Source organism: Pygoscelis adeliae, unplaced genomic scaffold, assembly GCF_000699105.1.
Source record: "Pygoscelis adeliae isolate BGI_AS28 unplaced genomic scaffold, ASM69910v1 Scaffold18, whole genome shotgun sequence".
NCBI lineage: Eukaryota > Metazoa > Chordata > Aves > Sphenisciformes > Spheniscidae > Pygoscelis > Pygoscelis adeliae.
In genome coordinates, this window is record NW_008825558.1 from 3,351,506 (window position 1) to 3,374,538 (window position 23,033).

Genomic DNA, 23,033 nt, shown 5'->3' on the forward strand with positions numbered 1-23,033 from the left:
CTTTTCAAGTTTTCCATCTTAAATAGTAATTGAAACCATGAGTAAATAAATTCAACTTTGCCTGCAGATGTTGAACTCTTTAATGTCCTTTTACTCTAACATAGCCACTGCCTGATATTAATGGTAGAAACAGTTTTATCATGCCCCATGCTGGGGCTGACTGGCAGTCTCTAGGAACTGTTTTCTTTCCTCCAGCCGTATGATTAAAATGCAGTTCCAATCAATAAATCTGTACAGTTTCTGTCAATGGTAAGTGTTCGCCTAGGGGTCTTCTGTGTCCCAGAGGTATTTCTTTTCTTGAGTTCTTCTGTATTCACAAGAGAACCAAATTACATTAAGTCTTGTTTACCTAGACTGCCTGTTGAGATTGGTTTTGGACTGCTGCTGCAACTGGAGTGGCAATACAGAGCACACGAACACACTCACATGCTGGTAGATATAGATATAGATGTTAGCAGTGAGGTACCTCTTTTAGCAATATTGGGCTCCAGCATAGCCTCTGTGAAGCCTTTATTTTAGGAAGATTAAATATTTAAGCATGCACTCTTGACTCATTTGGCATGTTAGTGGGAAACAGTGTAGGGTGGATTACAAAAAAAGGTCTCAGATTCTGACATCTGATTTCAGCTGAACTTCAGCACTTTTCAAGGATGTCAGGGTTGCCCGTTTTCCCTTTTCTCAAATGAGGATTATCTCAGTTGATCAATGAGGCAATATGTGAGCAACTAATCAGTTTTAGGTTCTCGTTACTCTAGTAGCAATTGCTTTAGTGCAATCGATTAAAAGGGAATTTTAATGATATTACTAATTGTGCTTTTAAAGGAAACATGACAGCTATTATTGAACTCTTAATTTATTATTTCCCATGGTGATCAGTTTGGAAAATCAAAACATAAGCTTTTAAAATGTGACATCCCCTGCAGTCTCACTTGCTTATTTCTTAAATTTCTATGTCATCTTTGTAAATAATGATAAAATAGAAACAATGAAGCAATTGTATTCGGCTCATAACTTTTTCCATTTTTCATTTTTGTGTTATGGGAGGTGCAAGAGAAAGGTAATATTCCTGCCTGAATTCAGCAGAAGGTAGTACATGTTTCCATGCATACATACAGCCAAGAAAAGCATCTAGTTTGTTTCTTTAAAAGACTACTTTCAAAGGAAAGCTAGACTGTAGCTGCCTATAAATGCAAACACTAGGAACTAGTCAGCAGAAATAAATGCATTCAGCTACATGTTGCTCATCTGAATTATTTATTCAGAAATAATAAGCATGGTTTGTCAACACTTACACAGAGGGTTATCTGTGTTACATAATAAAGCTATTGTAATGTCTTTCCTGGACTAATTTGTAAGTATTCAGGAAGCACCTTATTCACTTTTAAATGCCCAGAGTCCGGACTATAGGTTGAGCTTTCTTATTCCATAAATTTATTTTTCTTAAATTCATAAAGAACAGGCAGCATTACAAATGTTAATGCTACTATTATAGGATCATAATTTAAAAATACCGGCATTCTCAAAGGTCTCCAGCAGTGTGTCATTTCCCTGCTTTATTAAAATGAATGAACAGATGTACAATTTATTTCTGCTGAACTATCATCTAAATTCATAAGCTATTTCTCATGTGTCTGAAATGCGTGTTGGTTTCCCATTTTCTTTGCCTTAGAAAAAAAAATTACACTCTCACATTTATCACTCTGGGGATATAAACGAGAAGTATACTCTCCACTTCATTCACTTTAGACTAATATCCTCAAAACAATTTAAATCCCATCTCTTCAAGGCTATTCAGCAAAACCTAGGCACTGGAACACCCAGGATCCGATTGGAAAACTCCCTTGCCATCTACATTGAAGACTGGCAGGTGGACTCTGAGGACGCTATCTGTTCTCTCTGACAGAATGAGGTGGCACACAGCTGTGTTTAATCTTTTTGGTTGGCATTTACGATGCTAGTGGAGGCTATGCAATTTCTTAGCAACAAGTTGGGAAAAACCAAGGAAGGGACAAATAATAACCGGTAAGTGGGAGAGGTGAGAAGGTTGGGTGTAACTGTAGTGAAATTTGCAGGTAAGGAACACACATCAGCTGGCCCCAACCACTCGTGAAGATGCGTTTTATTTGTCTTGTGGCAGCCTAGGGGAATGGCAGGTGCTCCCTGGAAGTGATAAACAAACAAAACAAGACAATGCAGAGATTAGATGGAATAAAATTATGGAGGCTTAAAAGCGCATGAAACAGACACGTTGCCATGGAAAAAAAAATGAGTATAAAAATCCCAGACAGTGTGCTCTCAGCCTATCGCCATTTTTATTTGTTGGCAAGGTTTGTGGGCAATGTAAGGGTGATATTTTGCACTAATTCCATGTGAGGAATGAGTGGATAATATGCACTAGAGGTTCTGGCAGCATTTCTTCTGTAAACCCTATTTCTAAGGGTTTATATTGTAAGCAAGCTGTAAAAATTTTCAATGGTTTGAAGTTGACAACAGAATTCTCAGGCTCAGATTGTGGGTTTTTAGGGTTTTTTTTTCTCTGATAAAAATCACTTTGGCAAAGAGAATAGTGGAACAGAATGTGAATCAATCTGCTTTCTTCATTTCATAGCTGCTTCAGAATTTAAATGCAGGCCTTTAAATACCTCTTTGCCAGACAATTCAGGAAAATTATGAAGTAATGGTTGAGATTTGTAAAAAAGCATGATTTTCTTCAGAAACCTTCTCTGCAGTGGCAGGGGGGGGTTGTTCCCCCCGCGGTTTGTCCCTGTGGGACTGCTAGGAAAGAGTTGTTAATTCACTAGTAAGAATGGTGGAGTTGTAACTGGAGCGGGTATTTTTTTATAGTGGCCACATTGCAGACAGTCTCAAAACAACTAAATTTGGGTATCTAGTTCTGCCATTCTTGTTCCCTTTTAATCCTTCCCCAAGCTGAGATCGTAATTATTTTCCTCTTCCCTTTCCTTACGTTTTGTTGCCAAAAGAGAATATGACCAGCTAGGAAAGCAAATGCCAGAGGCATAATTTTCATCTTTTATCTGCAGTAGGGAGGGCAAATGTGATTTTGCAGTTACACCCTATATCTCTAGCTGTCAGCACCAAATCCACCATAATGAAGTCTTGTGTGATGGGGAGTTTGAGTCTGGAATCTCGGTTAGGGAACTCCTTCCTATCACTGGTTTTTGGGCACAGAAAAAAATTCATTTTGGCAATCCAGTGAGCTTCATGGAAGTTAATGAGCATCATGAACCTTAAAAATGTTAGAAAACTATGAAAAGTGTTTAGTTCCCCTTTCTGTTCTGTATAGATTCTTGGATTTGGGCTTATCGTGAAATCTGCAGGGGAAGGGTTCTCAAGATATCCTCAAGTCCCACCCTCCTATTTGTACAATTTCCAGTATTTGCTTATTTTTCATTCAAGAGCTTTGAAGATACAGTCTCTGTGATCTCCCAGCAATCTACTACAGTACTTCAGCTACCCTGCTAGTAGCAAGTTTTGCCTCATCTCTGATGAGAACTTTCCTTGCCTCCACTGAAGCCCATCGCTTCTTGGCCTTGTCCACTATGAAGGTGACGCATAGACAATCCTTTTGTCTACAACACCCCTGTTGTAGAACAATTTGCCATGCAGATTTGTTCAAGACCATGAGCTTTAGACATCTGCCTCTACAATTGCTCTTTGCCTTCCATGCTGTGGGCAGGAATCGGATGCTATAATACAGCTGGGGCTCCCCAGTGCTGAGCAGATGGAAGAATTCCTGCTTCTTTCTTGCACACGGTACTACTTCTTACACATCTCAACACAGTTTTGCTGTTTTCGCAACATTAAATTGCCTTTATTTTCCACGATTCTTTTCCAGTAGCAGAGTAAGTGACAAAACTAACATCTGCTATATGTGGTTTCTCCTTCTTTCATCCCTCACCACAGGAGAAGAGTGTATGTATTTTGAGCTTTTTGATGTGATGGGGTTTTCCTGCTGTTTGTTTTCTTCTATACATGTGGTTTTGGGTTTAATATGGAGAATTTGATTATATCATTTGGGTGTTTTCTTTTTATTTGTTTTGGGTTTTGTTATAGAACAGGCTGAGGATATTTCATACACAAATGAGAGTCTATAAGCACTGGGTAGGGAGCTTTATGTCTCATTTAGGCACACTCTGATCTTCTACACATCTCTCTGCTAATACACCTAACTTCTGACCTGCAGTTATCCTGCAGTTCAAATTTTGGGTTTTTCTTAAGGTAAGGGAGTCTGACAGCTGTGTCAGACTTTGTGCCGTGGGCAAATGTATACAGGGGCTTAGGAGGAGATTCATCAATTCCAGAGTTAGTTCAGAGCGAGTTTCATTAAGAGAATGTTTTATAACTATATAGCATTTTTCATTCCAAAGAACCCCAAAGGAACATACGGAAAATGGATCCTCTCCGTGGGCAAGCAGAAGATTGAATTGCAACTTTCTGCTGCTTGCAGGGAAAATGGAGGTGTAAGACTTCGTTTCCTTTATTAAAGAATCATACTCAGGAAAGTTGCTTTAATTTCTAAAGAAACATTGCTAATAATGGCTAACCCTGGTGTTGTATTGTTACACTCAAAATCTTGTTGAAGGGCAAAGGGGAAGCCCACCTTATGTATGAAGCCAAGAATTTATTGTTAGTAAAATTGAAAACTAATCCAAGTCATTCCTAATCCAAGATTTAATCCAGATTGAATTACTTCAGAAAAAAAAAAAATTCTTCTATTCAGAAAAATTTTCAACAATGATAATATGACAGTTATAAAATTGCTGTACACATCCTTCTTCGCTTCTACCCCTTTTTCCTGCTGTTACCTTCACCGTTTCCTGGTTCCTCTGGGTTGTAAAGTTAGAGGTTTCATTCCAGTGTTTGTGGTAGGGGTGCTATGGCAAGCTGTCAGCACCTGGAGTCCTTTGCCAGGACAAGCGTGATGCTCATGTTGATCATTTCTTCTTCCTCCCTTTGGGATCGTTTGGGGTCAATTTTATGTATTTGCTAACATGCTTTTACATGTTGCTTTTTCTTCATTGGTCTGAAGCTCCGTGTTACATCCAAATTTGCTAGGTATGATGTCTCTTTCATTTGTTAGATACTTTTTCTTTATTGCCCCTAAAATCAGTTTTGTCCAGCTCCAGGTCTGTCTGCATTTCTTTCACTAAATATTGGTGAGTTGTTTATAGCCATGGGGTCTCCAGTGTCAAGTCTGTGCTTCGTGTCTTGTTATCCCATGACTGTACTTCTCTGTACTGCATCCTGTGTCACCACTTCTCAAGGCCTCTTTTACCATACAAGGCCTGTATTTCTCTCTACTACATCATTGTGTGAGTTATGAAACTTTGGTGGTACCTCACAAAGATAAATGAGTAAAAATAAATTAGCCAAATACTGTTACAGCAAAACCAAGTAAAACAAAGCTGCAGGCAGGTCAGGGAAAGTTCAGGCAGAGCAAGCCTGACAAAACTCCATCCTGAGGTTTGAGGCCTTGCAAATTCAAAACATGGCCTGTTACGAGCAGTGGCAATACCATATTACAGAGTTACACAGTTACTGGAGCATTCTTTGTTTTTTAGGCTGCAGTTAGCACTTAACGATTGGGAGAGCCCTTGGGTCCCATATGTAGCAGAAAGAAGTTTAAGTATCGTGGTTGGTGCAGACATTGTGCAACTGCGGTCCCATGTCTTGATTGATGTGGGAGTGAGTGAGTGATGTGCACTGACTCATTTTGAAGCATAATGAAAGCTCTCCATCATCATTAGTCCACTGAAACTGTGATAACCAACGCATCTCTGGGTCAGAAGGCAGAGTCAGTGGCTGTGGCAGTAGCCTCAGGACTCAGAATAAAGAATATCTGCGTATCAGCAGACTTGGCATTGTTATATAGGATGCAAAACTAACTAGCAGGAGTCAAACTGAGCTGCTGGGCATTAGTATTCATGTGAGAAGTGCCTTGAGGCTTTCAGGGAGTAGTAAGAGGTCTTTTTTTATATTTCATCCCAGACATAGTACTTGCTGCTTCAGGTGACTGAAGTACAGTGCCGGTATCTTTAATGAGCTCCCCCAAACTCCATCTGAGCACACACAAGGGTGCTGGGCTGTCTGAATGTAGGACTGTGGCATATCACAAGTGATCAAAGTCTCTCTGCTTATAAGACAAATGAAGTGCTCAGCTAAACAATATTCAAAATCTACCAAAAGTAAAAGAAAAGCTAAAATCTGGCAGGGGCAAGAGGGACAAATGGAGAGAACCAAGATGACTTTTCTGAGCCACCACTAGAGTGTGTAACCAGATGTTGTGGTTTAACCCGGCAGGCAGCTAAACACCACACAGCTGTTCGCTCACTCCCCTGCCCCCCCTCCCAGTTGGATGGGGGAGAGAATTGGGGAAAAAAAAGTAAAATTTGTGGGTTGAGATAAAGACAGTTTAATAGGATAGAAAAGGAAGGGAAAATAACAATAATAATGATGATGATAAAAGAATATACAAAGCAAGTGATGCACAATGCAATTGCTCACCACCTGCTGACTGATGCCCAGCCAGTCCCTGAGCAGTGGTCCCCACCCCCTGCCAACTCCCCCCAGTTTATGTACTGAGCACGACGTCCCATGGTATGGAATATCCCTCTGGCCAGTTTGGGTCAGCTGTCCTGGCCGTGCCCCCTCCCGGCTTCTCGCTGGCAGGGCATGGGAAGCTGAAGAGTCCTTGACTAGTGTAAGCACTGCTTAGCAACAGCTAAATCATCAGTGTGTTATCAACATTATTTTCATGCTAAATCCAAAACACAGCACTGTACCAGCTGCTAGGAAGAAAATTAACTCTATCCCTGCCGAAACCAGGACACCAGGAAAACCACAACTGAGCTATGAAAGTGTGTGTGTGTCTGTAAGAAAGGTTATTATACAGGTTAATACAGGCAGCTCTTCTTCCTCTGGTTTTCCTTTCCCCCTCCAAACTCAATGCCCCTGACTTTGAGTGAAAATATCATGAGTAATTGAAGTTGCAAACCCCAGCAGAATATTAAATTAGAAATTAAGCCAAAATGCTCATCAGTTGGAGCACAGAAATCCTGGGCAAATTTTCTAATGCAGTGTTACGGCAATTGGAATTTTTTTTTTCCCAACTGCTTCACTGACCGAATTGATTGAATTAAATGTGCTCTGTGGTGCTAGCTAACCTCTGACCCCAGTTACTCAGGATAATCAGGGGGGTAATCAGCCTGCCGTGATCTGAGCTCCAAAGGAACAAGAATATTGTAAGGTTCAGGGAGCCTGTGCTGGCATTAATCAGATGTCATCAGGGTTTGATTATAAATCCCAAAGACCACCAAAGTGATACAACATGGATTAATTCACTAAAAATTAGGTATCTACATATTAATCACCAAGCTGAATATCTGAAAGTGATTCTTTTCTAGTAAGTGAAGTCAGGTGTCAACACTTTGGAATGTCCCACAGTTTAGTAATAAATATAATGATCAGCATCAGCACAAAAGTAGCATTAGCCAGATTAAAAAAGATTTTGTTCTAATCTCAAATAGATTTTTTCCTCCTGTTGGAGTTTACAGCTCCATTGAAATCGTTCCTCATGTTTCTACTCTAATTATGAGCTTACTCAGAAGCAAGAAATAGTATATGTTTCAAGCTACCTGCAAGCGCAGCATTTTTCTCCTTTCCGAGGGGAGAAAGGGTGGCTGCTTACAGTGTATCATACTGCTGTGTATAGAAATAAAGTGATATTTATTGTCCCTTAAGATGATTTCCCCTAGAACTGGCAAGCTCAGTTGAAAAATCTGTGTCTAGAAATGTGTGTTAGGATTCAATTAATTGCTAGTGTACTTGCTTGCTCTCCTTGGGAAGAGTTCAGTGTGGCAATTTTGATGCAGATGTATTGGTATATTATGTAGAGATTTGCTACAGAAGAAGGGGAAGCAGTCTTAAGAGAGAGGAATAGCACAGTTACTTAATAAACCAATTTTCTTCATACATGTCCTGATTTAATGAGCATTCAACCCCGAGGAAAAGCTTTTTTGATATAAACCAATGGTAATACCAAGTGCTTATTTATCTTATTGGTGTCACCTGTATTTCCTGGGAATTGCCTTTATTTGCATTAGAAATTTAGTCTGCTTGGAATTGGAGAACTTAAGCTGCAGCTCAAGGATTACCGAGCGTACCACAGCACTAGGTGTGATCAGGATGAAGGAATTTGGATGCATTCTGGACATCCCAGCAAGAATCAGCTCTAGTGATTACTTGCTGCATAGGGGCATTGGACTTTCTGCTCCTACCCAGACTGACCACAGAGTACATTTGTGCTAGGCGTGATGCTTCTCACCTTCTATCAGCATCAGCATATTACAATGATGGCCTTCACAGGCACGATAACCATGATGTGCCACTGGGACAGGCCACGTTTGCTGTTGATGTTCAGGTAATCTCTGCAGCCCATACAAGGTAGATCTGGCAGGCTTGATTCACTGTAGATAGACTTCATGATGTGCATGCACATCTTTCTGTCCAAAGCACAAGTGTAGTGCCTTGGCCTGTCTTGACATCCCTTCTGATTCTTTGTGCTCAGACACATAAACTGAGGAGCACTGCCATCAAACTTGTAGTCATTCACATTCTCCAAAGAGCTTAGAGACAATTCAGTATCAGGATATATAAAAATCCTTAGTTCATTCCTTATCCTCCTAATTAATAAGAAGGACCAAAGGGATACTTATCTATTTACAGCAAAACATATCCAGCTGAGGCTGCAACAGTGTTTGTGTTCAAGAAGGCTGTGTGTACAGTGAATGTATGGTTAGAAAAACATAAATTACAGGTGAGAAAATGAAAAGGCCCTGAATGTTCCCTCTGTGACATTCTAGACACGAAATAAGCACACAATGGGCACTTACAAAAGGAACTTTTCATTTTCCTTTATTACAAATATTTTTCTTTCAAGAAAAGATGAAATGGGCATTGGCAAAAAGAGCTGGGCAGTGGGAGCTGGAGACCATGGGTGTCCTTAAAGCAGAAAGCAGTAAATCCATTTAGCATACCTTTGCTTTTTTCCTGACCTTTTCCACATCAGTGCAATGCCAAACCATACATCTGTTGCTCCATGCTTCAATCACTGTTCAGCACTGTATGTCTCAATATACGCTTAAATCTCATGTGTTTTCAAAGCAGGCCACCCCAGCTGCAAGTGAATTCCTCTCAAACTGCCTATTGAAACCTTCCATCACAGTGCTATATGGGGAGGCTCAGATCACTTCACAGTCATTAGTCAAATAGGTTGCATTCATTCCTATTATTCTTTCTTCTTGACCTTGGGAAAAGAATTTTTTTGTGCTAATAGGGTTGGAGACCCCAGGACCTCGTTGTTCCCTATCAGGGTAATGAGAGCACTGTGCTTACCTGGACGTTCAGGGTGTGATAAAGATTTTTCTGCTGTGGGAGGAAAACAGAAAAGGAAAGAGACCGTTAGTCATGAAAGTTCACCTCTGTCTATGATTTGTAAATGAGTCCTCTTGTATCATAGATTTTTGATATAGCAGCAATATTTATGTTCAATGAATGTTGTGCAAACAGGATGTAGGCTAGATAATTTGAGAAAAAAATAATGTATATCCAGTAGAAGAAACTATGTGCAGTAGACTGCATTCATCACTTTGTCGGCAGACTTGGAAGACTTATTGTGTTTGGCTAGATTGAAATATGGAGCGTTCAGCCCAAATTCTCCTTTCTCCACCCAGTTTTCCACAGAAAAAAGAATGCTGGCTAGAGATTTCATTTTTAAAATTCAGACAAGTTCTGTATCACTGCAGATAATACTGCCTGTAAACTTCCATCTGTACCTCCTGCCTCCACTGGAACAGTGTGAAACCTTACATAGTTCTTATCTGCTTCCAAAAGAGAGTTTTCAAACTGGGCTAACTTCAGACAACTCTCAGCTGGAGGGGCTTGTAAATCTAGGGCATCTCATCCCTATCAGTTGGCACAACCTAAAATGCCAGAAGTTTGGGGAATTGATGAAATTCATTGCTAAAATATTCTAGAGATACAAGTTGCTTTGAATGCTTCGAATGGTGCTGCTAGGCACTGCTCACCAAAGACCATGTGAAGAGCTTAACCACTGTCAAAACATCTGTTGTTGGCAGCATGGGTCGTGATCAGCTGTAAACTGGCACAGTGAATCACTATCTTCTTTGGAAGCAATGTCCTCGCAGGGCAGAAAAAGCAAGATTTTTTCATTGGATGCATATGCTTCTTTTTACCAAAGAACCCGGAGATTCTACCATTGAGAAAGTCTCATTTACATTGTAATTTCCACCTCTCTGCAAATACATGTTGGCTTCTTAACCTGGTTGGAGTATGGTTCAGTCTTGCAATATTAAGGTGCCAAAATAGAGTGTTTTCACGGTGTTCTGAAAAGTGTATAAAGGATTTGAAAAGCCCCATGTTAATCTGTGATTTCCTTGGACATTGCAATCTTATTTGGAAATACTGCTAAATTGTGACTCAGTTCCATCTACTATTCAGTAATCAAATTGTATTTAACCTACGTTTTAAACCTGATCTCAAACTAACTGAGTTCCAAAACGTTGTGGCAGTCACTATGAAGTTGGTGTCTATATATGAGCTTCATAGACTAATTTATTATTTCCTTATTTATGCACAGTTGAGAGGTAATCATCATCATAATTTTAAACAGAGAACAAATAACCATTGGAGCTGATTGCCAAAGAATTTAATAATATGCTTATCACTTAGGTTCTTTAAATCTGGAATTGGTGCTTTTTGAGAAAATTGTGCTCCACTTCAGGTTGTCAATATTGATGTTGAGTCACTGGAGATGACTATTTAAAATGTGTGTGGCCAGATATTTAAAACAGCCAACAGCATTACAGAATTCACTTAAAATAGACTATGTGCATTCAAAAAACTGTGAATGCATTTTTTATTTGGTGTTCATGTAAGGCAGGAGAAACACACAGAAAAATCACTCCCAGAACAGGTTACACCATTTTAGGTAATGATTTTCTGAGTAGTAAGAGAGTCATCTTAAAGGGCTTTTTACTTTTTCTTTTTCCCCATCAAGACATGTATAAGACTTTGCTTGTCAGAATGGATTTCTTGGCATTTTATTTTTTCATCAAATCTGTGCACAGTCATAGCTCATGTCAGTTCTAAGGGCATGTCTGGTAGAGTATTCAGGAATATCTTATTCATTGCTAAGTCCTCAAATAATAGAATAGGGGAATAACAGATTTGCGTTAAAAAATAAAAATGTAATAGATCATGAAATTAGGATTTCACAGAACATTCATTCGTAACTGTAGTAGTTATATAGATGAACAAGATCCCTCTAGAATTTTATCTAGGAAATTTTTGTTCTTTGACCTATTTAGAATGAAGCATTCTTTTTTTTAACTTCTTCCTTTAGTTTGCTTTTGTATAGCGCTGTAGTTTTCATACATGTATGAAAAGAAATCCTGGAAGTTACCTTCCTAATGAGAAGTCACAAAATGCCCTTCTCTACTTCCTAAATGTAAACGTGGCAATAATTTAAAGATCATCAGTAGCTTTCATCTGCTGAAGCTCTTGTCACTGCCCAGCTCCCTCCCCATCAGTACAGAGGCCACATTGCATTTATTTATACCTGGGAGGAGACTAAAGCCATTAGAGTAGTTTCTCCTTCATTCCTCTAAATCTCCCAGACTTTCTAGCAAATTGACCTGCCTCTGCATATGCATGTTAAAGTCATTGCATCAAAACAATCTTTCTCTTGTGCTAAAATTCCCCTTTTATCTGCCACTTCGATGTTCAGAGAGGAGTGAATTCATCTGTCCTGCTGTTAAGGAGCCTAAATGGTGCAGATAGCAACTTCAACAATTAAAGAGGACATCTTTTCTGAACCCATTCCATGTCCGGACAAACCCCAAAAACATGACTTAGTCTTGGAATCAGTAGGAGGAATTTGTTGGTTATGGTCCTGACCCATGGAGCAAATGCATCCCACCTGTAAGTGGGACTGGCATGTGAAGCAGTCTTAGTGGCACAGGAGAGTTTGCATAAAGTCCTTGTAAGTAGGTGGCTTCCACGCTTTTTTCTATTAGGAAGGCAGTATGAGTAAGTTCAACCATATTTGTTCAGATGTTAATCTTCAGCATCAGAAAAGTTGGTTTAGGTATGAAAAAGTCTCTGCTAAAAATGAAAGAGGAGCATTTAACAAGGCCTCCTTCCTTTCCCTCGTGACCATCGTTAGCATAAGTGAGAACTGTGGATTAATGGGGGAAAAAGCCTGTAAAACCTTTTGGCTCCTAAAATACAGTGGATGAAAAAGAAAGAAAAGTCCAGCTAAGTCTATTCTGTTTAAAGTTCATTCTATTTAAAGAAGACATCCAGCATCTTAGAAAGAAGATAGGCTTAACACTGCTCTTGGTGGGAGGTGCACTGAGGAAGAAATAATGGGTAGCTGGGTTGGGTGAATACAGCGCAAGTGGTCTTGTAAATGTGAAAAGCAGATATCTCCTTGATCCCTAGGCAACGCTGGTGCTGTAACGGGTGAATAGGTGTGGTTTGTTCTTTCAGGCTTGGTCAGACCATCATTTTCTATGATGCTGTTGTTTTAAACATTTTGTTTAAACACAGGTTAGTTCTACCTGGGGGGAAAGAATTTTTGATAGATAAGAAAATAACATCATTATTTCTCTGAGTTTTTCTCAAAAGTACCTTAAGTGTCGTAAATATTATAGTGACCTTTTGCTGTTCTCTGTCCACCTGTGGAAAGAGTATTTGTTTTTCTATGATATGACCATCATTCTAGAAGCATCCATTGTATTTGTGGGTACTTGATTTATTCTAGAAATAATTGAATGCACCTTGCATTTGTAGGTGGAAAAGTGGAAAAAAAAAAAAGAATCCTTTCTAAATTATTTATATATTCTGAAAAGAAAAGAGAGCTGTTTGTCTTTCTTTTGAATCTTCAGACAACTGTACTACAGGCTTTAAAGCAGGTATTCAACGTATGATTAATACATGTTAGAATTATCTTTTTGCCTTCACTCAGTGAGGCCATGAGCTGGGCTGAGAAAGAGTCAAAGTCTAGTGTAAACAAAAGTCTTCGAAATGATTCAAAAAAGTGGCTATTTTCAAGTATCCTTCACCATCACCTATTTACAGTCCCTGAATGGCTTTTTAGTCTTCTGCAAGCACATAAATGAGAGGACAGGAATACAACATCAGCTTTGAATGGGGTTTCAGCACTGCTGGGGGAAAAAAGGAGAAAAGAAAGTTCTTTAAATTCATTTGTGAATCTTTGGAAGATCTACAGAGTAAGATCCTCATAAGTTTTCTAAGATTTGTGATGTCTGCAAGAGGGATGGGAGGACTCTTTGCATTGCCACTCTGGCAACTTTACAGGCAACTCTTGTGGCACCCAGCAGGTTATCCATCCATCCATTTTACCCTGTTCTTTTTGCATTCTGTCCCTGCCCTACTCAATTATGAATTCTAATACCTAAGGAGTTCTTGCAGTGGTCCCACTGAATCCCAGGGATAGCTTGGCTTCATCACAATGGAAAACTGCTCACAGAGGGACTTGTACCTGGAGCATAGGGAAACAGCCTGATTAATACTTTCTTTTTTCTTTGTTGTATTACTAGTACTCCTTAGCAGTACTTTTCCAAGCAGACTGATGAGCAGCAAAACGAGATAAAGTCATGTTGAAATTCCCCATGCCTCTTTTTTGATCATTCGTGATTAATATCAATGATATTAAGCATCTTTGTGTTTTTCAATAAAAAGGCACAAATTTATAGAGCCTGCAGAAATTGTAGCCATGTTACAGAGAGCAGAATTTAATCTTTGGCCTTCCATTTAGCTAATTAAGCTTTTGGATTTGTTGCTGTTGTTGCAGGCTGCAGCATATAGTGGATAAAAATATTCATTCAGTCTTTCATTATTGAGCAGTACTTTTATTTTGTAAAGTAACTGGTGTGTGCCTTGAAAGATCACAAGGCATTTACAATACATAGCCTGTGAAATTCATTTGAAAGTAAAAAGTGAAAATGCATCCAAAATGATTATGGTCAATTTCATATATTCAGAAAGATTTTTTCTAAGCTACAATTGAATTCTTTCTGTAATTTCACTAGGGAGATGGAAGAATATTATGTACTTAGAAAAAAAATATAGAATAAGCTGAAAGAAACACTTTTAAGTTAAGAAATAATATAGTGCCTACGACCCAGCATTATGGCAGTTAGACAATGACAATTACTAAAGACTGTTTAGGTGACTCATAGCTCATTTGTGTTTTGCATCTAGTTTACACCGTCAAATCCTTGTCATACTATGGTAATGCTTTATATTTACATAGTGTCTTTCATCTAAATGGCTTCCAAAGTGCTTCATATGTTGCTTCATGTACAGCTTACATCAACTTAATCCGCTACGTTAATACAGCTATCTCTGTAGTGAAATACAGCAGCTATTTGAGTCCATATAGTAAAGGCTATGCACAGTTTTAAGAGGGAAAATACCTTCAAAATTTGTAGAAGAGATTAGGAAGAATGTAATACCAAGTTACAATTTGCCCTGACCACAAAACTGGCAATTAAATTGCTCGTGAGGAGAGTTCAGTGTAAACTGCAGTTGGTCAGGTACTCTGTTTTTCAGCCCACTGGGGCCCCCGCTAGCAGGCCAGCACATTTGGCCATTGTGCTGAGATGAAAGGTGACTGAAAAATCATCAGTATCACTTCGTTTGATGCACAAATGTTATGCTAAATATTTCCACCTAGTATTTCACCTGGCTAGTCTGTGAAGTCTGATGAGCTCTGAGTGCCAGATTACTTGGTTTATTGTTAGCCAGCAAGCTGGGCTTTGTGTCCCAGTGAATTCCACAAGAAATGTCCATTACTGACATTTATGGGATTCTCATTCCTGATTGCTTGGGAATGCATACCTTTGTGATCACTCTGAAAATTCATTTGTCCTTGGAGATATTCCAGATACAGGGCTATGGAATATATATTGTTTCCTTAACAAATAAATATTGGCCACTCAGGTGCACACATACTGAATGACAGTGTGCAAAGTAAAAGACACAGACAAAGGGCAAGCAGATTGCAAGAGATTGTATAAGCTTGTCTTCATATTTTCAAGACAGTAGATAGACAAAATATGGTTGCAAAAGCAGTGGACTTCAGTGGCAGAGGACAAATACAATAATACAATTTCCCTGGGGAATTTCTAATAGCGACGTGTGAATTAATATATCCCCTTATTTCTTATCTTTTATGATATATAGATGGGGAAACAAACGTGTGATAGTAGCACAGAATACCTTCAACCGGAATGTTGCCCTGATAAATGCACACTGACATACAGTTTTAATTTGTTTGTTCTTGACTGGGAATCACAGCATGCAGAATCTTAATGAGCCATGGGGTAGCGATCACCAATCCCAGACACGTTTATCTTGCATTGTGTTTGTGGCAGCTCTTTAGTTTGGGTATATCGGTACCCCACTCTGAGAGAGTTTTTCGGTGGCTTCATAAAGGTATTGAGGTTATTACTGCATGCTCATGCTGTTGCTGGACAGTAGACATTTGGGTGATTCTGATGCAGTTAAGTTCATTTGTTCCTCTGTGTTCTGAGAAGCCAGTAAATAAAACCTCACCTACTAGAGAAGCTTTAAATAAGGCTGTCAGATAAGAATCCAATTTTCATACAGGTCAGGTACCATTTCCAGTTTTGTTTGAGGCTGAGATGGAGTTAGTGCCTGGATTCTCAGGTGATAACATTCTACAAAGTGATCTTTTCATGTATCTGCCCCATTGTGGAAATCTGACATGACTGTTTTTTCCTGAGACCCTACTGAGCCATTTTGCTGTCCCACCAGCTCGCCATAGAGCTCAGTGTAGAGGAGGATTTGGCTCAGTGTTACGTTATATCCTGGCTCCGCCAGGAAACAGCTACTAAAATTAAGCTGTGGTTCAATTTGTTTGTTTCCCCACTTGACTTCTCCCTTTAGCTAGCCTTTGATGCAGGCCTAATTATTCTCAGTAGATACGTGCCATGTCGAATTTCCTGTACTCAGTAAGATAAAATTCCTGCCAGCTTGGAACCATGATTTTTCATTTTATCTTCTCAAGCTTTTCACATAGTTTGGAGCAGGCTTGCAAGATGCGGGGAAGGGAGGGGTGGAGTTTGACTGCCGAACTGAGATTCTCTCTGCTGCTCAGAGCTATCCTGGGTGCTGTTACATAGGCTGTATTCTAACACAGTTGTTTTGAAAGTTACTTGTCTCCTTGCTATCCCTTTAGTGACTCCTTTGTTGTAAGAAATAGAAGCTGCTTGTTTTCATTCTCAGGGACCTCCATGCCTAGTGGAACTGTCTTTGTGATCTCTCACAAGAATGTCCAGTGGTCGATATCTACTTCCCGTCAGTTCATCATGACAGCAAACATTGCTCACTCATTACATTTTCAAGTCTATTTGTTCTTCCTCACAAGCTACCCTTACACTCTTGGAGGAACTCTTCATCTACATCCATCACTATATTTCCTTGATGTCTTTCAGTTCCCCATTAAAAGTTGCATTTGTCTACAACAAACTGATGATTAAGCATAGACTGCTGGCTGCTATTCACTCATTGTTTCCTTCTAAGTTGCTATCAGTCTGTTGTCTGTCTTTCTGTATTTTTTCATAAGCTTTTGGATGCAGAAAAAGGGGAATCAGGTCTTTTTTCCCTATGTTTTTAAAACTCTAAATATGACAGAATTACTCGAATTTCTAGGCTGTATGCATGATAAGCACAATAAATAACAATATGGCATATCACTTCACAGAGTAAGTTAACCTTATGTATTCAAATGCTCAGTTGTAGTAAATGAACATAGCTCCTTCCAGCCAAATGCAACTCTGGCCCAGGGTATTTGCCTTCTACGTTATTATTTTTATTATGGGTCCAGATGATAGCAGTTTAAATAAAGTACTGAACTCATCTATTTTATTCTTAATTTATAGTGGTGCTTAGGGGATATGCAGATACTTAAAAAGAGTAAAATCAATTAACTTGTGATCCAATTATTTGTCTTAGCCACTATGGGGTTTTATTTTAGAGCACTGGATCAGACTCTCCCAGTTAAGCACCGTGCTTTGAGAATGTAAACCTTTCATTTTGAAATATGATGAACCTGTGGTTATCTTTTCTCTATTTGCAAATCTAATTCCTATTTTTGTCCTTTCATAGTTTTGAATTCCCTTCTTTACTTTTGTTTTTGAAAGGGACACCATATAAATATAACAGATTTTTCTAAATACTAGGAAGACTGTTCTTTGTATAAAGGTGGCTGAACAGGCAAAAGAGTTCACCTTCCAGATAATACACCCTGTATTTTTCTGGGCCTATTTCACAGTAGATACTTGTCTTTTGCAATCACAAATCTGTGATTTATTCACTTTTCACATTATAAATTTAGAGAAGACCCATGTGACAACTTCTGTGATTTGATCATTCTGCTTTTTCATCCATCTTGAAGAGATTTTAGTCTAATGTTCCAGACAGCTTCAAATACCCTCTGTGTTTACATGGTCATTGCTAAAATGCAAAGAATGCTAGGGGTGAGTGTACCACTATGCGTGGAATTATTTGGCTTGGCACAGCCTTTGCTTGTAGACGTTGTCATTTCCTTGATCTGCAGGTGTCAGAAGCTCTGCAGTTTTATGCCCCCAGCAGGTCTATATGCCCTTTCTGCACTACTAACTCACTGCAATTGAAGCTACTGAAAGCCCTTCCTAAATAAGGAGAAAATAGGAACGCAAAAGAAAGCCAACCCCAGCTGAGATATCCTTGAATTAGATATCCTTAAACTGACATTCAATATTTTTTTAACTAGCTGGCACATCATGGCAACCTTTTCCATCATAGTCTGCCACTGGTGGGGTAAGCATGATAAATTTATCTCACTGGCTTCACAATTACATATCTGAATACAATAGCCAGATCTTTAAATAATTTTACCTAACAGGTCTTAATGTTCCCAAGGTGATCCAGGGAGTATTGAACACTTAATTGAATCAGACTAGTGGATTAAGGAAAAGATTTTTCAGAAGGGTCGATATGAATTAGGAGCAGATGCCCAGTCAAATCTAAGGGTTAGATTCTTTAGGATTAGGTTGCTTGAAGTCTAGTCACCTTTTTACGTAGTTAAATAGGAATTTTTTGGTACTGAACACTTGTTGGGAAAAATTCTGGCCCTTATGGTTCTGATGTTTCATTTTGTACTTGCTCAAGCTGAGACAATATGAAATAATACAAAAATATCCATCAGGCTAATCGCTTATTTTCAATTACCGTAAGAGGTGTCCGAGTGTGCTTCCAGTGACAGCATTTTGCTGATCAGGAAGAAATACAATTTTGGTAATCATTCCTCTGTTACTTCCAAGATTCTTAATAGAGCTTTTCTTTTGATTTGTTTCAAAGCAAGTGAAAATATTGTTATATTATCATTTAGAGTTAATTAAACTGCAAATGAGCTTAATGATCGGGCTGAAACAAAGCTCAGTCACAACCTGTTACATATTAATAATCAAAATCAAAAGAATCTTTACATTCTTTGTTAAACATACCAAAGAAGAGAGAAATAGCCATTAATTAGTGTCATCCTTTTATAAAATCAAGTTTGAGGCTGGAAAGCTTGAACTGAATACATACACTCAAAATATACAGCTAAATTGAAAAAGGGCTTGAAAACATAAGTCAAATCTATTGGAAGAAATGAAAAAAAAAAGATAAGTGAACACAGGAAAAGACATAGTTATCTCCTCTGTATTTTACTATGAGAAAATCCATCTTACCTACTGTTTGTCCAGAAATCTATATATTAATAAAATGCCATTTTCTGGATTCAGTATTCTCACAAAGTCTTCTGTAGTGTTATGACTTCATGTGGTCTATAAGACAGAACAAAAGACAGTCTATTCAGGTCTTGAAGCCACTTGGGTGATTTTTTCCCTTGAGTGACATAATGTCACCAGCAATGTAGCTTTTAAGCAGTGCACGTACGGCAAAGCCTATTTGTGTCATTAAAGTTTGTGATTTTGAACTTTTGAACCCTTAATCCCTAGAAATGCTAAGATTTCCTAATGATCTATAATGGTACTGCTGATGTTCAGCACTTCTCAGGATTAGGGACGTTATCGTTCTGGTTTATCCACCTATAAAGCAGGTATTATCTTATCACTCTTATATACAGTGCTTTCAGCACGTCAGCCTCAAGTACTTGAAAGGTGAGGAGTATTATTAAGTCTGACCCTTACAAGCTTTTCCAATGATTTGCTTAATGTTTTTGCTACATAAATAAGAATGATGTTATACACTGTTTGTCTGGATAGTAAATTAGAGAGGATTTTCTCATAGGACTTGGCTAGCTGAATAGTAAAGCAGTGCAACAAACTTCACAAGGTCATAAAAAATTCTTCCACTGAAAAAAAGAAAGTAACAATGACTTATAAGTATACAGACAAAGTGGTAGCATGAGGTCCAATTATTTTTGAGTCTCTTAGAGCAACCCCTCCAAAAAACGGTATGGGAACACTTTTTGTGAAAAATGTTTTATGTATTGATAACAGTGTAGTGAAAACTTGGGGTAATTTATGAAAATAATAGTCTGAAATGCAAAACTGGATGATTTGTAAGTAATAGTACATTTGAGAGCAAGAATGGGCTATGTTAGTCAGCTTCCTCTTCTGCTTAGTATAGTTCCCTTTCTGATAGCATATGCGCCTGTGCAAGACTGTATGTAATTTCAGGATTCACTTTTCCAGTAATATGAGATGAACTGTCATCTTGTGATCAGAATCTTCCAAAGCTTAATTCCTATCACATTGCTGCTTATCTGCCATCTATTTAATGGAGAGCAGCTGTAATGTGCTACCTTATATTTAATGAGTGAGAATGTATGATTTGGAGCCTATAACATTCAGTTTCAGTCAAGGATTACATCTTTCTCGTGTTGTGGTAAATAATTAATGCTGGCCTGCATTTCGTGTGTGTGTGTGATCATTAATTGAAAATAGTAACAATTTCCTCTATGGTTTTTTTTCTAGTTTCAAGCCACAGTAAAGGAGGGAGTCACAGGTGTAATAGTAAACTTAACCGTTGGTGACCGAGATGACCCAGCAACCGGAGCATGGAGAGCTGTCTACACAATTATTAATGGAAATCCAGGGCAGAGTTTTGAAATCCATACCAATCCCCAGACTAATGAGGGAATGCTCTCTGTTGTCAAAGTAAGAACAATTTGCTGTTGTACTGTATCATTACTGTAAGGTCCATCCGCTGGATTTACTGCATAAGAGAAAGCACAGCCAGGATAAATTACTCAGAAATATATAGTTGGCTAGCAGCCCTTGTCCAAACAATATGTATAACCCCTTCTTCTGTCACAGTAACCTTACTTCTTTAGTCATAAGGACCTGACTGTTGCTAACTATATTGCCACTGTGCTTAAATAACAGCTAGTTTTGCAGTAAGCATCACAATTAATAGTGAGACTTTACAACACAGTTTTGTTTGTGACTGAGGCTACAATTAGAATTCAAGCGCCACATTTTCTTGTCAGAGAACACAGATGCAAATACGAGGGAAGTAAGGGATGTGGCTTCAGACTGAACTGGAGAGCCGCCTTTTTTCCCACATTTCTAAAGTTTCATGAAAACATTTATTACCTGTCTTTGTATGAAGATAATCCTATATCCCACGTTTAAAAAAAAAAGAAAATAGTCCTGGTGGCTGCCTGTACCAAAATTTTCTCTGTTTGACTTCAGAAGAGGTATTTTCAATTCTAAAGACAAATGGAATGTTTTTCCGTGACAGTGCTTTTCATTTCAAGGTAGAGCTGAGAAAATAGCCTTATCTTACTTATTATAAGTAGTTAGTAAGTATGACTCTGATTTGTTTACTAAATGCATACTACATCATAAATAAGCATGTATATATGAAAATTAAATTATACCTATGAGGTATGGCAAAAAAGTACATGATCTTGGATAGAGGGGCATCTCCATCTTTCATTAAGTCCATCAAGTTCATTATCTTCAATGCACTTTGTAACAACCATTGCATCTAATGCTAAACTCTGACCAAGTATCAGATGTGAGGAATGTTATTGTCCCTTTTGGGGACATTCTAATGGCTAATTTTCTCTTCTGCAAGTTTGCAATGGGGGTACAAGGAAAAAGTGATAAGTACTGGTTTTGCACCTTGCACTCTGATTTGATGATATGTTTTACAGCCTTTAGACTATGAGATTTCGGCATTTCACACGTTGCTGATCAAAGTAGAAAATGAAGACCCACTAATTCCAGACATAGCCTATGGCCCCAGTTCCACGGCAACAGTTCAGATCACTGTTGAGGACGTGAATGAAGGCCCAGTTTTCCACCCAAACCCAATGACAGTGACAAAACAAGAAAACATCCCTATTGGCAGTGTTGTGTTAACGGTAAATGCCACTGATCCAGATACTTTGCAACATCAGACTATCAGGTGAGTGCGGTACCCTCTAATTTTCATCCATCAGAAAGTGAGTATGTCTTTTGTGCCTGAGAATTTGCCTGCCAGTACAGAATTAAATTGAAGTTGTTTGGGCTCTACGTAATATGTGGCAATTTTTTTTTCCTACAATGAAGAGATTCAGTATGATGAAAACAAAGAACTGCATTAGACAGGGGACAATAGTTTTCCAGGCTATGGGATTACTGCAGTAGAACAATCGAGTGTCAGGAGCAATAGACATAGCTTTACATGGTGTTTCAAAATTACTTTTAACCAGCTTGTTTATTCCTCTTCCTTCATGAGAGCCAGAGAAAACATGTAAAAATTGAAAATATGTATAGAAATTTTATGTTTTACATATGGATTAATCGGTTTATGATCATTTATAATGTCCCTCAGTGAAATAATGACCGTCCGTCCACATTCAAGGGCTGGGAAAATATTTCCCAGTGAGACACTGAAGCTACTGTTAGCTAAGACTTGGCCTTGCCCAGATAGATGAAAGTAAATTATTATTTCTGTGCTATGATAATGTAATCATTATCAATCCCACATATGTGCCATGTCACAAGGAGCAAACCTAGGTGTTAAGTGGTGTCATCATCTTATAGTTTGATCCACCTGGTCTGGTCTTTTGTTTTTAGCTTTGTTGAAAAATGAAAGATCAACCACTTTCTTCTCTAATACTAAATTGACTTTCCAGGCGGCTTTTCTCAGCACTTGAGAATTGCAGGTTAGGCAGTAAAACTAAAAACTATATCTGTGCTTAATTTTTGTTCTTACTTGTGAGTCTAATTTCCCCTAGATATCAATGTATATAAAAGGGCATAAGCATCTTTGTGAGAATGACTTCAAAGCTTTACCTGAACAATGTGCACTATATCATGGAAGTAGATTTCTCTACTAACACTGGATTATTTAGCAGTGATTGTGCACTTCTTAAAGAAGGTCTGACATGTACAAAAAAAGAAAGCTACTGATCTTGAAGATGTTCTCTGTCAGTAACAAATGTTAGTAAGCATGCCATCGCAAAGGACTGCACTGACAGTCTTGGATTCAAATGATGAGAAGGTGAATTTAAGCAGGTGAGTGTGCTCATCTCGAAGGAAGGAGGAAAAAGGCAAGGCAGATAATTAAAAGTTTCAATTTGCTGCATCACCTCAAAAATACCTAGTTAATGGAATATGAATAGTTCAGCTTTTCTCTACCAAAAATGTCTGAGTTCTGCCATTGAAATAACAGTTTATCTGAAGGATGATTCTTAGCATATGTTGTTCCCCTTGTTTTCTAAATTTATTTATTTACAGAATACATTTTTATTCCTAATTTTAGTTTTTGTTCGAAGGATTCCTTATTTCATTCACTATGGTCACACAGATTTGTCTATGGATGGAAAAACTATGGAATTTCTATTGCTTGTCAGATGCAGCAATATGGCCCTCAGCAGTGTTACTCAGAACCTGGTT

General features: G+C 38.4%; 1 protein-coding gene across 1 annotated transcript in view; it reads left to right on the forward strand.

Moving 5' to 3' along the window:
* The window catches only part of CDH13 (cadherin 13), a 531,145-nt gene that overhangs the window by 441,834 nt on the left and 66,278 nt on the right, over positions 1-23,033 (forward strand). The window contains exons 9-10 of the mRNA XM_009332307.1: positions 20,118-20,300; positions 21,305-21,558. Of these exons, the coding sequence (XP_009330582.1) occupies positions 20,118-20,300; positions 21,305-21,558 (437 nt within the window). The remainder of the gene's footprint in view (positions 1-20,117; positions 20,301-21,304; positions 21,559-23,033) is intronic.